Raw genomic sequence first — 16,605 nt, 5'->3', positions numbered from 1 at the left:
TTTCTGTAAGGAAGCATTACATTAGCAAGTTTCAGTCCCCGCTCTCTTCCAGCTCCACCCAATCATGGTCTCCATTGTCATAAAAAAAAAAAAAAAGATTGTGAATGCCAAAAAGCCATCTACCAGTGGTTGCTGTCACACAGACTTCGTCCACTAATTCTGCACAGTTTATGAAATTGACTAACCTAGAGTTTAAGGCTCAAATAATCCCAGTAAACCTGCTACTATTCCCATGTCATTTAGTTCTAAACCATAAAAAAAAAATGGCCTCAGCCCAAAATCAGAAAAAATGTTCTTTCTTTGCTTTACTGTTTTGTGTGTGACTCATGCAGTGTTCAGGAGTGAAAGGTACCAACTCTAACCACAGTGTTTCCTTCCAACTAGCTGTTTCTTTAAGGCTCCAGCAGCCCCTCAAAGTGTGAATAATATTCAGTAACGGGTAACGCTGAAGTGGGAAAGCTTTTAGCACATTATCCACTGGCAATTGCAAGGTAATCTAATTCGTCAATGCAGGTCTCTTATTAAATATCTGCTGCAGCGGATTTGCATTCAGGAGTCTCCTAATAGGTTTAGCGGCTTGGCCGATCTCTGGCTCTGTTTTTCTGTGAGAGAGAGAGAGAGAGAGAGTGACCTATTGAGGATGAGAGCAGGCCCCCCTCTGTCCAACACACATCCACAAAATCGCTGAAGTTAGCACTTTATAAACATGATGCATTCAGGTGTTCCTTGTTAAAGCCCATTCGGTTTTCAGACTGTGAAAGCTGCTGTCAGGACGCAGCATTCAGTAGTCAAGGTGGTTTATTTCCATTGGCTGTTATGAATCAAGCTGTGTATGTCTGTCATATCACTGAGTGAGGAAGGAAAAACAGTTTGTCTTGATAGAGACTCTGCCTTAGGTGACATCCAGACCGGATTTTAGACCCTATCAACTTAAAAGCAGAGGATATAAAAAGAAATTTCTTTAATCAGTCTTGAAAGCTTTTTTCTTTGATATCAAAATGAATGACTGACTCAGGATCGTAATGAGATGAAAAAACAGAAGCCCTGCACCTGGAAACACTGCACCAGACGGCAGCCTGTTCTGCTGTCACCACTTTCACCAGCAGCAACCAACACAGCTGCACTTAGTCCAGTTAGAAAAATAATAATAAAAAACTTCATGCCTCTGGTCAGTGAGTGTGTTTACAGGTAATATATTATTTTGTCAAAAATGTAGTCCTCATAAACTAAACCTGAAAGTCAAGAGTTTCTTACAGTTAAAGTAAAGTAAGATGTAAATTAATTTAAGTTTAAGTCTTCCACAAATGAACAGCGCTACCCATGGAAACACAACATGTGTGTGAGAGAGGGAAAGATTAGGGGCTCACTGGTGTGTGTCATAGAACGGATTAACCCAAGACTGCTGCCCCTGTACTCAATAAGGGCAGTGTGTGGTGAGTGAGTGTGTGTGTGTGTGTGTGTGTGTGTGTGTGTGTGTGTGTGTGTGTGTGTTGCAATGGCATTTCTCACAGTCACTGAGGATCTAGTGGATTTCACATCACATAATGATGGAAAAAGGAGAGGTTTGACATATTCAGTCTGTCTGATATTTATTTTGACTTCCCATGTAACACTTTCTGCCTGTTTGAACTGAAGGCAATTTTGCTGAGGAACATGTATTTTGAATGTTCCTTTTTTTGTTTCATCCAATGTTATATATATATATATATATATATATATATATATATATATATATATATATATATATATATATATATATATATACGCACACACACACACATATATATAAACTTTTAATGTTTTTGCTGGAATTCATCATGTTTATTACATCTTGATTTATTTCTATACAGAGATTTATCAATGGTCACTGTGCCTTAATGCTAAATAAATCCATTCGAATTGTCCTTTACACTATGTTCTGCCATTTTTTTGCTTTATTATTAATGATGTTGTCTTTTATTTCTATGCTATCCTTAGTACATAAAACATTTCCCCTTCTGGAAAAATAAAAATGACCATCATGTAGAATTTTGCAGAAATGCAAGTATTCATAATATGAGGATGAAAAATATGTGGGTAGCAGTTCCTTTCTCTGCAAAAACACTTGGGCTAATTGTGGCATTTAAGCCATGCGCTTTTGTCATTGAAATACAACATATTCAGTAATTCAACTCCTGTTCAATTGTGATATTTGGAAATTACCTTTTACATTTGGGAAATCTGAATTTTATAAACACGCTCTAAGTGTCAAAATTCTAAAATAGTTGGCTCCATGTATGACGCAAATGATATTGCAAATTATTGGGCATACATCGACATGGAAATCAGATTCCTGCTGTTAACATTGTCAGTGTGGACTGGGGCCCCAAGGAATCCTTTAAAGGTCTCAAAAATTATCCCCCCCCCCCAAAAAAATCTATTTTGTGCTAGTAATACAACTTAAATATTTTATCTCCCATCACACCACACACCTGATAATATTCTCCTTTAGATGTCTCAGTTTGGGGTCTTTGGCACTAAAAAAATAAACAACCCAAAAACTGCGAGCTCCGGGATATTTAATTGGCTGCTCCAGTATGAGATCTCCCGTTTTTCCTGCGGGACAGGGGGTGCGTGACGTGGAAGCCGAGGCAGTGATTGGAGGGCACAGTGAAATAATATAAGGGGAGGGCAAGCAGGACTGAAGCTTCCCAAACAGCAGCCAGCCGGCCTCGGATATCTGGCATTACTTCTCAGATGGACTTGAGCGATGAATCCAACAAGTCCAACAAGACGCCGTTAGAGACAAGTGCACGCTCCACAAGAAACACTGTTTGTGCGTAAAGAGCGACAACTTTTGCCCGTTTTCTGTCTCCCCTTCTTTCTTCCCTCCGGTGGGAGTCAGCAGCAGAGGATTTTGTTTTTATCTGAGAGGGAATATTTTGGTCAGCGGCTTCTTCTTCTTAAAAAAAAATAAATAAATATATACATATATATATATATATATACATATAAATATATCTTCTTACCGACATGGAGTACACTTCATCCCCGAAACCGCAGCTGTCATCCCGGGCCAACGCTTTCTCCATAGCCGCCCTTATGTCCAGCGGGAAGCCCAAGGAGAAAGAGTCGGAGGAGAACACCATCAAACCTCTCGGTGAGTTCCAAAAGTGTCGCAAAGTCGGGGAAATACAGTACGTAATTCTGATTTACTAGTGCGTAAAAATATAAAAGTGAAAGTTTTACGAAGCGCACAGTAGAGTTAAGGGAGAAGTACTGTGGGAGGCACGGAAAGCAGGAGGGTTGGAGCAAACGCGGTGGAAAAAAACGGGTCATATTAGCGCAAATATGGTAAAAGTACATGTGCTTTAACAAGATAAACATGCCCATTTAAAATATGCAGGGCAGAGAGGAATAGTCAGATGAATGTGACAAGAGCTAAACATTCTGTCATGCAACTCCTGGTCGCTTCAGCTCGTCGTTTTTAGTATTTGAAAGGAAGTTTGGTTAAAAATGAAATAGATTAACAAAAAACAAAAAAAAGAAAGAAAAGAAAAGAACTTTCTGCTCATATAGGATACAAAAGAAAAATAATAATCCTTTAATGTAGGGAGGGATTTTTTGAGAGTGATTTCTATTTTTTAACAAAAACAATTTCCATACTAAACATTATGTTATTTGTTCTTTTTTTTTCTTCATCGTCGTCTTAAAAACTACAAAACTCTATGGCGTTTGCATTTTGTGGCATTTATATGTAGAAATAATATATTTAAAGATGGTTTCTTTGCTTTAACTGAGATTTTATCAATTAATATAAGTTTTTATACATTTGAAACTATAACATTGTTAAAAAATATATGAAAAGATTAGGTTTATCCCCATTAAAAATCACCGTAAATTTAAATAAACGTCACATTTTAATAATGTTAATATTCCCTTTTCTTTCTAATGACAAGAAACAGAACTAGTGAGGATTCAAATAAAGGATGAACAATGTCGACAAACATTATTAAAATGTTTCATAAGTTTATGACTATTAATAGGAATAACTGTTTTAATAATCAAAATAATAAAACAATTTTATCAGTTTAAAATATTAGCCCGTGCTGATGGTTACACATTGAGCTCTTTCTTTGACTTAATATTATTTATTATCTAAAAGTCATTAAAATAAATCCTACTTACATATTCTGTTGTGTCCCTGTTTTCGTGTGTTTCACCCATAAAAATAAAACAGAGCAGTTCGTGGAGAAGTCGTCGTGTAACCAGCAGGCTCTGGCGGATCTGTCCACTCTGGACTCACACGGACCCGGGGACTGCAGCGGAGGGAGCGCGCTCGCCGTGTGCACAGAACCGCTCATCCCCACCAATCCCGGCATCCCCAGCGAGGAGATGGCCAAGATCTCTTGTAGCCTCGAGACCAAGGAGCTGTGGGACAAGTTCCACGAGCTGGGCACCGAGATGATCATCACCAAGTCTGGAAGGTCAACCCTCATTTCCGCACGTTGGAAAAACCAGCATTACCTATTAATGGTGTAGTAGACTATCTCCTGAAAATAATCACATAAAAATACTGTGTAATTGCAATAATAATAACAACAACAACAACAACAACAACAATAATAATAATAATAATAATAATAATAATAACAACTAGAAGCACTCGGAGAGCGCAGACCTCCGCCAAGGCTGATCAGTGCCCCCCACCCCCCCACCCCCGTGGGCCCCCCCACCCCCGATCACCACCAAAATTTAATCATTTCTTCCTTATCCCATTTCCAACAAACCCTGAAAATTTCATCCAAATCTGTCCATAACTTTTTGAGTTATGTTGCACACTAACGGACAGACAAACAAACAAACAAACAAACAGACAAACAAACAAACCCTGGCAAAAACATAACCTCCTTGGCGGAGGTAATAATAATAATAATAATAATAATAATAATAATAATAATAATAATGATGATAATAATAACAATTAGGGGTGGACAATGAATAATGTCAGTCTGCGCAGGTATAGATGCAGCTGAAAAGCTCTGAGCAATACATTTTAAAAAAGCCTACAAATGATTTTTTTATTTTTATTTTTTTATTTTTTTAACGAACTTGTAGTACAACAACATTTTTGACAATAGTAGCCTATATATGTTCAGAAAAAAATACACATTAATCCGTGCATTTCCCCAATAGATTAATATAATCTTCTCCACAATAATGGCAACATGGCTTTTTCGCAACATTCAAAGCTCTCATAATAATCATAATAATAGCAATACTATAAGGATGCTTGCGAATAGTATACTAAGGAGAAATTATCGCTTTTGGTCTATTTGTCGAGGCTTCAATGCAAAAACAGGCTCTTATTCACAAAAAAACCCTGAAAATTATTTGACAGAATTAAATAAACATAATTCTATGTTTAGTAAATATATGGTTTTAATTTTTTTCCTCCTTTAAACGTAAGTTATTGATATATAAGGTTTTTCTTACGCCACTTTTATTTAGAATCTAAATGATCTCAGCACGTTCGTTTCGATTTTTTAATAAGGTCCAGAGGTGTGGATGCATAACATTTATCTTAATAGATTTTAATATTTCGATTCAGAAAAATTAAGAAATTATTTTGTAGACCAAAAGGGGAATTTATGCGTGATGTGGGGGTTATTATTATTATTATTATTTTGGCAACATTTTGTGTATATATATATATATATATATATATATATATATATATATATATATATATATATATATAGCCGTTTTATGTCCTTTTGTTGTTTTTCGGTGGGGAATAAGTAGGCCTATGCATCTCTGCAGCATCTCGGTGTAAAAGTCGATGACATCGACTGTTGTGTCAGTATCTGTCATTATGTTTGAGTGCGTCCTGGTAGTTTTGAACATATGACTGAAAGATTTTGAACAAGGAAATAATGAAAGAAAAAAGTTTCACAAAATGTGTTGTTAAAATAATACTGAAATACTCTAATAATAGCCTGAAAATAACAATACTAGGCCTACTACTAGGCCTACATCTACTACTACTACTACTACTACTACTACTACTACTACTAATAATAATAATAATAATAATAATAATAATAATAATAATAATAATAATTATTATTATTATTATTATTATTATTATTATTATTATTATTATTATTATAATGATAATAATTTACGTACAGGAGGATGTTCCCAACCATCCGGGTCTCGTTCTCTGGTGTGGATCAAGACTCCAAGTACATTGTTCTGATGGACATTGTCCCGGTGGACAACAAACGGTACCGGTACGCGTACCACCGTTCCTCCTGGCTGGTTGCCGGCAAAGCAGACCCTCTCCTGCCTGCCAGGTATGACTGACGGGTGTGGGGGTATAATAGTGCGTGTATGACAATTTGCCAATATCTGGCAGAGACAAAAGAATTATAGGCTGCCTTGGTTTTTCTGTTTTTGTAAGTCCGAGGGACAAGAGTAAGCACTAACAGGTAACCTGTAATTAAAATAAGAAACATGTAATGGTCTAGAAGGGACAGTTTTTAGATGGTCTTTTTTATGGATGATTGCAGGAAGAAGCCCATTAAGTTACACGATGAGCCCATAGCATATTTCAGCGTCGGTTAGCTTGGCTACTCTAAATAATTATTGTGTCCCTATCTTAGCTCCTTAGCACCTTTAGCAATTTGGCACCTTTAGAAAACAAGTTTAATAATTGCCATCATTATGACCCTGAAACGGAGAATTTTGGCCAGTAGAAAGCTTTAATGCTAATGATAAGGAATGTATGGTTATTTAAACGGTCTGTTTTCATATATTACAACAGGATAAACAAGCCAGGTCCTTTTCATAACATGGTCTTAGTTTTAGCATTAGCTTTTAAAGAATATGCTAATACATTTTGGCCTTAAGCCAGGGGTGTCAAACTCATTTTAGTTCAGGGGCCACATACAATATGATATCAAGCAGGCCAGACCAGTAAAAATAATAACATAATATCCTAGTAATAACACCAACTTTTAGAGTAAAACAATAACATGAGGAACAATGAACAAAATGAAATTTCTGAAGAAAATTAAGTGCAATTTTAACATTAGCCTATTATGCCTCAGCTTCAAATTTACACATGTGCATTAAAACTTCAGATCACTCTACAAAGGCACGAAACCTTTAATAAAAGGCTTTACATTGTTAAAATTGCACTTTCTTCTCTTAAAATATTTCAGGTTGTTCATATTTTTGTTCAGGTTATTTGCATTTTTTTGTGAAAGTGTAGTTTGTAAATGTCAATATTTTTCTATGTAATTTTACTTTTTACACGAAATGCAAAAGGAAAATTTTGAGTCGTCATTATTTATGAGTAATTATGATACTATTTTACTGGTCTGACACACTTGAGATTGAATTGGGCTGAAAGTGGTCCATGAAATACAATGATTTTGACACTCTTGACTGTCACCAAGTGTAAATTAGTGTAATTTTTGAATTTCACAAATTCATTCCACAGGCCAGATTACACCCTTTGGCTGGCCCGTTTTGGCCCGCGGGCTGTATGTTTGGCCTGTGTGTTTGGTCTAGGTGTTGGATATAAAATTTGTTCTGCTTTATTGAGGCAAATGGTAGCCTACTATCCATGTTGTAGACTACTTATCCATTTTTATTTGATAATTTTAACCAGAGGGCAAAACCGGTTCCAATTTAGTGCAGGTTTTGTTCACTACTGTATAGTGGAGCCTCTAACCCCTGACCCGCCTCCTCTTCCACCTCTTCCTCTCCGGCAGGTTGTACGTCCACCCGGATTCCCCTTTCACCGGGGAGCAACTCATGAAGCAAATGGTTTCCTTTGAGAAAGTTAAGCTGACAAACAACGAACTGGACCAACATGGACATGTGAGCACTTGTTACCTCCATGTTTGTTTTTCTTCTTTCTTTTTATTGACGCAGTCTTCTATTGCTTAAGTTTAGCTTGGACGTTTAACCCAGGCAAATTTTGTTAGGCATTATAAATTTGTTCTTAAAAATCCTTTGTCTCTCAATCATTCATCATGGTAGAACCCAATTATTTCCTTCTTAATCACCGACTTAACCGTTAAAGACCCAGAGCTATTTCTGTCACATCTTTCAAATGATTTTTTTTTGTCTTTCCCAAGTGATTTACCACCATTTGTGTTATATTATCCATTGCATTTTGCATTTTTCATTGAAAATCACACATTTTCTTATGTTTACTTTGCTGATCATGTTGTAAATTCAAAGGTTATTTTATCAAAACAGAAAAAAAGGAAAAAGTGAGTTTTTCAACAAAATATATCCCTAGCTGAGTATAAAAATAAGGCCCAATTCCAATTCACCCCTTAAAAACTTAGGTTCAAGTGAAAAATACTGTGACTATGAAAAAGAAACACATTTCACATTTTATTTAGATGTAACTGCATGTAAGCACATGCATTTTATTTTTTGAGACATTTAATATCAGAGGTGAAAATCAACTGCATCAGTTCTGTACATATGTGTATCCATTCTGTCAGCAGCAAATTTCACATTATGCACAACAAACATTCAGAAGTAAAGAATCATCATTAATGCACCTGTATAGTGGAGACCATTCATTGGTTATTTACTCATTTATGTGAGTCAGTGGCAGAAAGATGAATAAAACTGAGCCAGACAGGAAACACGGGAGGGACAGTCTGACACCAACGCTCCCATGTCTCTTCAGCCATGCTCATCCCTCTTTATTTGCATGCTTTAGGTTGTCTCTCATTTTATTTGCTCTGTGTTTTGTGTCACTTATTTTGCTGTTTTCACTGGTGATTTCTACATCCATCCATCTTCTCATCTACTTTGTCCTCGAGAGGGTCACGGGGTACTGGAGCCTATACCAGCTACCTATGGGCAAACGGGGGTACACCCTGGACATGTCACCAATTCATTGCAGGGTTGACATATAGGGATGAACAACCAACCACATGCGCATTCACACCTATGGGCGATTTAGTTTGACCAATTAACCTATTCGTGCATGTCTTTGGACTGTGGGAAGAACACGGAGTACCTGGAGAGAACCCACACAAACACGGGAAGAACGTGTAAACTCCACACAGAATTTTCCCCCCAGGGAGTCAAACCCAGGACGTTTTTTGCTGTGAGGCATCAGCATGAACCACTGCACCACTGTGCCGCCCTGCAATTTCTATGTTAAGATGTATTTCATAGTACATATTCTGGGTTCTTCAAAGAGAAGTTGTGTGTGTGTTCTTTTTCATGAGATTGTGTGTTGTTGTGTCTCTCTGCTATCCTCTTTATATTTCACTGTAATATGATTCTGCTTCTGCTCGCCCGCTGCAGATCATCCTCAACTCCATGCACAAGTACCAGCCAAGGGTCCACATTATCAAGAAGAAGGAGCACACCGCCTCACTGCTCAACCTAAAATCTGAGGAGTTTCGCACCTTTGTGTTCATGGAAACAGTATTCACAGCAGTCACAGCCTATCAGAACCAGCTGGTGAGGAAATCAGACCTTTTTTTTTTTTAACCCTTTAAGATCCACAACTATTTTTGTCACAACTTTTTTTTTGTCTTTCCCAAGTGATTTATCACCATTTATTATAATATTATCCTTCAGGTTTTTCAATTTTCAGTGAAAATCAGATATTTTCATATATTTCATTTACTGATCACGTAGATGTTCATAAAAGCTCAAAGTGAATTCAAAGGTTATTAGATCAAATCATAAAAAAAATTAAGAAAAAGGGACTTTTTCAACAAAATACATCAGTAACTGAAAAAAAACAGGTGTCTCTAATTACTGTCATTTGCCAAACTATATGGGTTTTATTGGTTTGTCCATTTTGCAGAAATATCATATGATGATTTTAAAATTAGCGACTCGAGAGATTTCTTTGAGTTCATGACTAATATATTTTGGTTTTGTTTTAGATTCAAATTGAGGACTTCATAAAATATCCAGATGGTCACAAATTCATTGATTAATAGAGAAGAAAAAACACATCCTGATTGTTTCTTTTTTCCTTCTTTGTGCTTCTTAGATCACAAAACTAAAGATTGACAGCAACCCATTTGCCAAAGGCTTCAGGGACTCCTCTCGGCTGACAGACATGGAGAGGTACAGGGAATTCTGGGTTCTGCACTGTTTGTTAACCTCTGTCCCCTCTGACATTGCTACCGCTATGGATAAGATACAAGGGAATGTGTGTGTGCCTGTTTGTGTTTGTGTGTATGTGTGTGTGTCTGTAAATATAGAGGCTGCAGTGTTTACTTCTCTTAGCAGGAACAGATAATCCACAGAACATGCTTTTTTGTCATACTTCTGTTAAAAGTGTGACCTACTCATTACCCTTCTGTTCATATCCTTGTTTCCTCTTCACATCCATTCTTCACTCTGTTCTTTCCTCTCTTCCATCTATATTTCTTTTTTGTTCTTGAGTTTCCTTGATTTTGCTTTTTTTTTCATTATTATCTGTTGTTCTGTCTGTTGATCCATTCTTTGTCCAGTCTTTGTAACTTTTTGTTTGGATTTAAAGATTTTTTTTTTTGCAATTCTGCTTCATTCTTTTTCCTTGTTTTCTTGCTTTTGTCTTTTTTTCATTAAGTTCTGTCTTGTTAGTCGTTTTTGTTCTTTCTTCTTAACTTTTTTTTTTTGTCTTTTTCTTGACTATTGATTTGTATTTTTCTTGTTTCTTCAGATTTTCTGCACCTATCTTTTTTCTTTTTTCTTTACCTGTGTATTTTAGTTTTTTGTTTTATTAACCTTTACAACCTTTTTTTTTATCTGAGTCATTCATTTCCATATTCTATTCTGTCTGTGCATTATTCTGGTATTTTCTTTCTTTCTTTCATCACAATTTGTTTTTGTTTTTAATTTTTTTTTTGTTTTTAATTTTTTCTATCATTTAAATAATTGATCTTTCTTCCTTTTTCTTCATATTTATAATTTCTGTATCTTCTTTTTAATTTTTTTTTCTTTTTTGTTGATTTTCTCTTTGTCTTTTATTCTTTATTTCTTTGGTTTTTCCTCTCATTCATTCTGTGCTGAAATATTATTCAAAAACTATTCTCTTATTGTCACTGTCTATTATAGTTTCATGAATTTATTTTTCATAGCCCCCTTTTGCTTGCTATTTTTTCATTTTTTTTCTGTCTGTACTTCCTTCTTCCTTTTTTTCTGTGACGGATATGATCTTATTAGCTTAAGATCATATTATTTGTTTCTTAATTCTTACTCTTAACTTGGTTGTCCTTTTTTAACATGCAGTATATGAAACATTGTTTTATAATTATTGTCATTTTCTCTGTCTTTTTTTTAAACATACATCACACAAAAACAAAATCCATAGAGTTATCCAAAGGATTTTTACGCATGATGTCAAAACCCACACTTCTCGTAATTCCTGATTCCGGCACTACTGCTGACAAAATCAAACCTTGTGTCCATTTCCCTCAATCAAACCAGAGATGTCCCAAACCCGGCCAGACACCCCCACACACTCCTCCCCCTCCTCTTTCTCTTCTTTCTTTTTCTTTTTGAGGGCTGTGAATTAGACCTGATCAATTGATCTTCAGGGAAATTCAAAAATCACATTAGTCTGGAGTCGGTCACTGCACTAAAACAAACTCTAATTCAATTGGCCATAGTGACTGATTGAAACCAGCCTGCTCCCCCCACCTTCTCCTTCTTCTTCTCTGCTCTATTGTGCATTGTGGGAGTCCGCAATGGCCTCAGTGCCAGAGGGGCCCGTTGCTGATAAAAACACACACATTTGTACTGCTCCGCTGACAGATATTGCACTTTCCTAACCTAATTGGAGGGAAGGGGGCTGTTCAGAGGGGGAGGGGGAGGGCTACTAATGTGGATGCATGGCTCACATGATGTAGACCACTTGCCCTTGCACATACACACACACTCAGAAGCTGACTACCTCCTCTAACAATTTGTGTCAGTGTGTTTAAGAAGAGCTGTCTGACAAGACTCAAATGAGCTAATGCACTTTGTGGGAAAACACACATGCACACTTTTGCACAAGCTCACACACACATATTAAAAATGTGCAGAAACACAAACATCACAACAGAGCGGACACACATACTGTATTTACATAGGATGACAAAAAGTAGCCAAAAATTAGTGTGTGGGCATCTGTCTTTCTTGGTGTTTGTTGATCCATACGGGCAGACACTGCTGCAGGTTTCAACAGGGCTATTTATTTATTTATTTATTTATTTATCCCTACAAAATTAAGAGTTGTAGTTTTTAAGATGAAAATTGTTTCCCAAACTTTTGAAAATGTCACTCACCTCACTTTGCATAGGACTGTCCATAAATGAATGTTCCTCCACATTTTTACAAGTCATTTCTGCATCAGTTTTTTTTTATATCTTAAGTATGTAAACAAAACATTTTGAGGAGAGATGTCACTTAAATGCAGAAAATGTATGTATTAATGAAATCTACAGTCATGTTTAAAACTTTTAATAAAAGACAAAATAAAATTCTGCATTATAAATATAATTATCACATCAACATTCAACATGAAGTCTTTTGTCTGGACTTTTGACTGGATCTGTTATAGCCATCCAAAATGGAGGTATTCATCATATACAAACTATCCTTTAAAAAATGTGAATAACATGAACAACCATGAACAAGCAGAAATATCTTAAGAAAAATAAGTACAATTTCAACAACACTCTGCCTCAGGTTATCCATTACACATGTGCATTACAACTTACAGATCACAGTGGATCTATGAAGGCACAAAACATTTTGTAAGTCAGAATATTGGTAAAATTGCACTTATTTCTCTTAAGACTCTTAAGTTGTTTATATTTGCTCAGGTTATCCACATTTTTTGTGAAAGGATTGTTTGTAAATGTAAAAATTTTCATGTAATTTTACTTTTTTACACTAACACAAAGAGAAAAATTTGGAGTTGTCATTATTTTTAGGTTATATATTTTACTGGTCTGACTCACTTGAGATCAAATTGTTCTGTATGTGGTCCCTGAACTAAAATGACTTGGACACACTTGACTGTTAATATCTTCAGTGTAATTTTGGACTTTGCAAATTCATCATGCAGGCCAGATTGGAACCTTTGGCGGGCTGGTTTTAGCCCGTGGGTTTATGTTTGACATCCCTGCTCTACAATGACACTGTTGTCAAATACAACAAGAATCTAGAACTTGCTAGAATCTGCTGATGCTTATAGTCATGTGAAACTTGTCAAAGACAAAATGTTAAATGAAAATTAAGATTTATGTCGAGGATGTTTTTTCGGCTTTTACTGTAGGGAAAGTGTTGAGAATCTGATCCACAAGCACTCGTATGCCCGTTCGCCCATACGGACCTACAATGGAGACGAGGAGAACCTGAGTGAAGACGGACACTCCACACACAGAGGTGAGCACCAAACACAGACGTAAAAAAACCGCAACATGATAATTTGTCTTCTGTACCACAACTCTGAATGAATACAGAGATAAAAAGATTTCCATTGTGCTTTTATTCAAACTACAGGTAAGTAAATTTTTTAACAAAAAAACAAGTTTTACATCAACATAACACAGATATATATCTGTGGATCTGTGTTATAATGTTCTAACAGCTAATGGTGCTTTTCAGCCATGTCTCTTATAAATTCATATGTAATAATGGTGGGTATTCTGACCACCAAAAACTTATATCACATTATTTTTAACATTCTGGTGGTTTCACAGTATTTGCCTTTTTTTTAAAAAATCACGTGTTGCTATTCTACTGTCACAGGTTGCACAAAGGAGATCACAATGTAAAGTCTTCATTATGCCATTATGCCAACTAATGTGTAGTAACAACAGACCTTAAAAGTAAATAGTTATACCAAAAAACATCATTCATATTCATATACGGGGTGGGGAAGCAAAATTTACAATGAACATTTAGTTGTTTTTTCTCAGCTGGCACTACGTCAATTGTTTTGAAACCAAACATATATTGATGTCATAATCATACCTAACACTATTATCCATACCTTTTCAGAAACTTTTGCCCAAATGAGTAATCAGGAAAGCAAACGTCAAAGAGTGTGTGATTTGCTGAATGCACTCGTCACACCAAAGGAGATTTCAAAAATAGTTGGAGTGTCCATAAAGACTGTTTATAATGTAAAGAAGAGAATGACTATGAGCAAAACTATTACGAGAAAGTCTGGAAGATACTATTAAAGAAGAATGGGAGAAGTTGTCACCCGAATATTTGAGGAACACTTGCGCAAGTTTCAGGAAGCGTGTGAAGGCAGTTATTGAGAAAGAAGGAGGACACAGAATAAAAACATTTTCTATTATGTACATTTTCTTGTGGCAAATAAATTTTCATGACTTTTAATAAACTAATTGGTCATACACTGTCTTTCAATCCCTGCCTCAAAATATTGTAAATTTTGCTTCCCCACCCTGTATGTATTCACTACTGGATATTTTGTAATTCTAAAAATGCTACAACTGTTGTATTAATCAATATTGTTTCATTCATAAGACTGTGGTTGTTAAAATTGAAAATATATTATGAATTGCCAATTTGAAAATATAATATGTGGTCTCCCCTGCATTGGGCATTCTTATATGTTTGAAGATTTTTCTCAAAAATGACTCTGTAACCTGAGAGCGTATCCATATTTTTAGTTTTTTCCCTCAAAATTTACAATTTTGATCTCAGAATTCTAGCATGGAATATTACCCCTGTTCTCCAGCTCATAAATTTGTATTTTGTTGCCTTTTATCTTTATTGAAACATTGCGGAATAATTTTTCAGTTTCATATTAGGACTTTTTTTTTTTTTTTTACATAGTTTCTGAGGTACATTATGTTGCCCTTAAACAAACCTAATTAAAAATAAAAAAGTCATGATAAAATAATACATGATTACATGATACATGATGATTGATTTTAATTACCTGTTACCCTGTTTATTCACATTTACCTCCCGTCTCCTACAGGATCGGCATTCACAGCTTCAGATAACCTTTCCCTGAGCTCCTGGGTCACCACCACCTCAGGGTTCTCGAGCTTCCAGCACCCACAGACGCTTTCAGCCATGAGCACCAGCACGGCATCCCTGCACCACCCAATCCAGGGCTCACTGCCCCCGTACAGCCGGCTGGGCATGCCTCTGACCCCCAGCGCCTTGGCAGGGACCATGCAGGGCAGCGGACCGACCTTCCCCTCTTTCCACATGCCCCGCTACCATCATTACTTCCAACAGGGGCCCTATGCCGCCATCCAGGGACTCCGCCACTCTTCCACTGTCATGACCCCCTTTGTATGACTCGGTCCTGGAGAGGAGACCACCAAAAACCTGATCCCCACTCCCAGTTTTTCACCTCTACGGCTCATCACTCCTCATTGTTTGTATTTTCCCTTCTGGCCTTTGTAAATAGCTCACATGCAACTGAGAAGAAGGCGGCAACAAGGAAAAACTTGTTGAGAAAAAACACTTAAACAGGTCCAGATATTTCTACAAACTATAGTGACACTGTACAGACATTTTTGCCCTTGGTATGAGCACTACATTCTAATGTAAGATGATAAAAGGAGCATGTTTAATCGGGCTGTAGAAGAATATGATGTGGATCTTCAGTTGAAACTCATTTTAACTGAGTCTGGATGGCTCCCTCTACAGACTCAGTAGCTGCTGATCCCCACTGTCAGCAGTACAGGGCTGTCCACTGATGCATGGTGGGTGGACTGAGCGTGACCCTGAACTGAATACCATTTTGGAGAGAGGACTTTAAACTGAATAATGTGTGTCTAAAGGCTCTGTGTGAGTCTGTGGATGATTCAGCATCATATCAGAGACGAGGATGTGAGCTGTCCTCTGTTTTCTAGAAAGCCAGCCGTATGTACAGTTCAAAGTTCAAGACTACTTCACAATGAGGTAAATGAGTCATAAATGCTTTATAATTAGGTTATTAAGTAGGTTGGAAAGATCATTAATAGCTGCAACACATTAGAGCAAAAAGTGAACTATAGCTGCCAAATAGTGAGGCTACTTTACATTCTCTGTATGTAAAGTATGTACAGTCTCCTCCACAAATCTTCTTGATTACGGATCTTCCTTTGTGTCCATCAGCAGCATCTATACATGTCAGCTCTTGTGACATTTACTAATCATTAACTACTATACATTTTACTATACACCATCATACATTTTGCAAATTAACAATCTCTGACTAACAAAATAATAACAAATAATAACAAAATAATTGTTGACGTCTAATCCTGACTCATTCAGACTAGGTATTTACCAGGTGAGCTCTGGTACTTTGTAATAATTGCAGAGGTTGTCTCAGATCTTAATCCTCTGTGAGTTTGCTTTGTCCATAATTTGTAGGGTGTTAATTCCACCAGAAACTGCTTACCTTAACAACATCTCTCTAATGTAGAGTGGATGCATTCATGCATTTATTCTACTACTTTACTACTATTATACTTTACTTCTGCTACAACTAGAATTATGAAGGCTGCTCTGACCATTATAAATTAAAGTTTAGCAGGCAAATTTAGTAGGCTCGTGCAGTGACAGCATGAAGCACTCACAGAGAGAGCAAACTTAAGCCCCTCATTT

At 36.4% G+C, this 16,605-nt stretch overlaps 1 protein-coding gene across 1 annotated transcript; it reads left to right on the top strand.

Moving 5' to 3' along the window:
• Positions 1–3,007: 3,007 nt before the first annotated feature.
• tbx20 (T-box transcription factor 20) lies at positions 3,008–16,162 on the top strand. Its single transcript, XM_030157625.1, has 8 exons — positions 3,008–3,139; positions 4,220–4,466; positions 6,174–6,338; positions 7,764–7,872; positions 9,331–9,489; positions 10,034–10,110; positions 13,295–13,404; positions 14,978–16,162. Exons 1-8 carry the CDS (start codon positions 3,013–3,015, stop codon positions 15,304–15,306), a joined length of 1,323 nt encoding a protein of 440 aa, XP_030013485.1. The 5' UTR covers positions 3,008–3,012; the 3' UTR covers positions 15,307–16,162.
• The last annotated feature ends 443 nt before the right edge of the window (positions 16,163–16,605 follow it).

The sequence above is a fragment of the Sphaeramia orbicularis genome, chromosome 16 (genome assembly GCF_902148855.1).
Source record: "Sphaeramia orbicularis chromosome 16, fSphaOr1.1, whole genome shotgun sequence".
In the NCBI taxonomy this organism is placed as follows: Eukaryota; Metazoa; Chordata; class Actinopteri; order Kurtiformes; family Apogonidae; genus Sphaeramia; species Sphaeramia orbicularis.
This window is presented reverse-complemented; position numbering and strand designations above follow the sequence as displayed.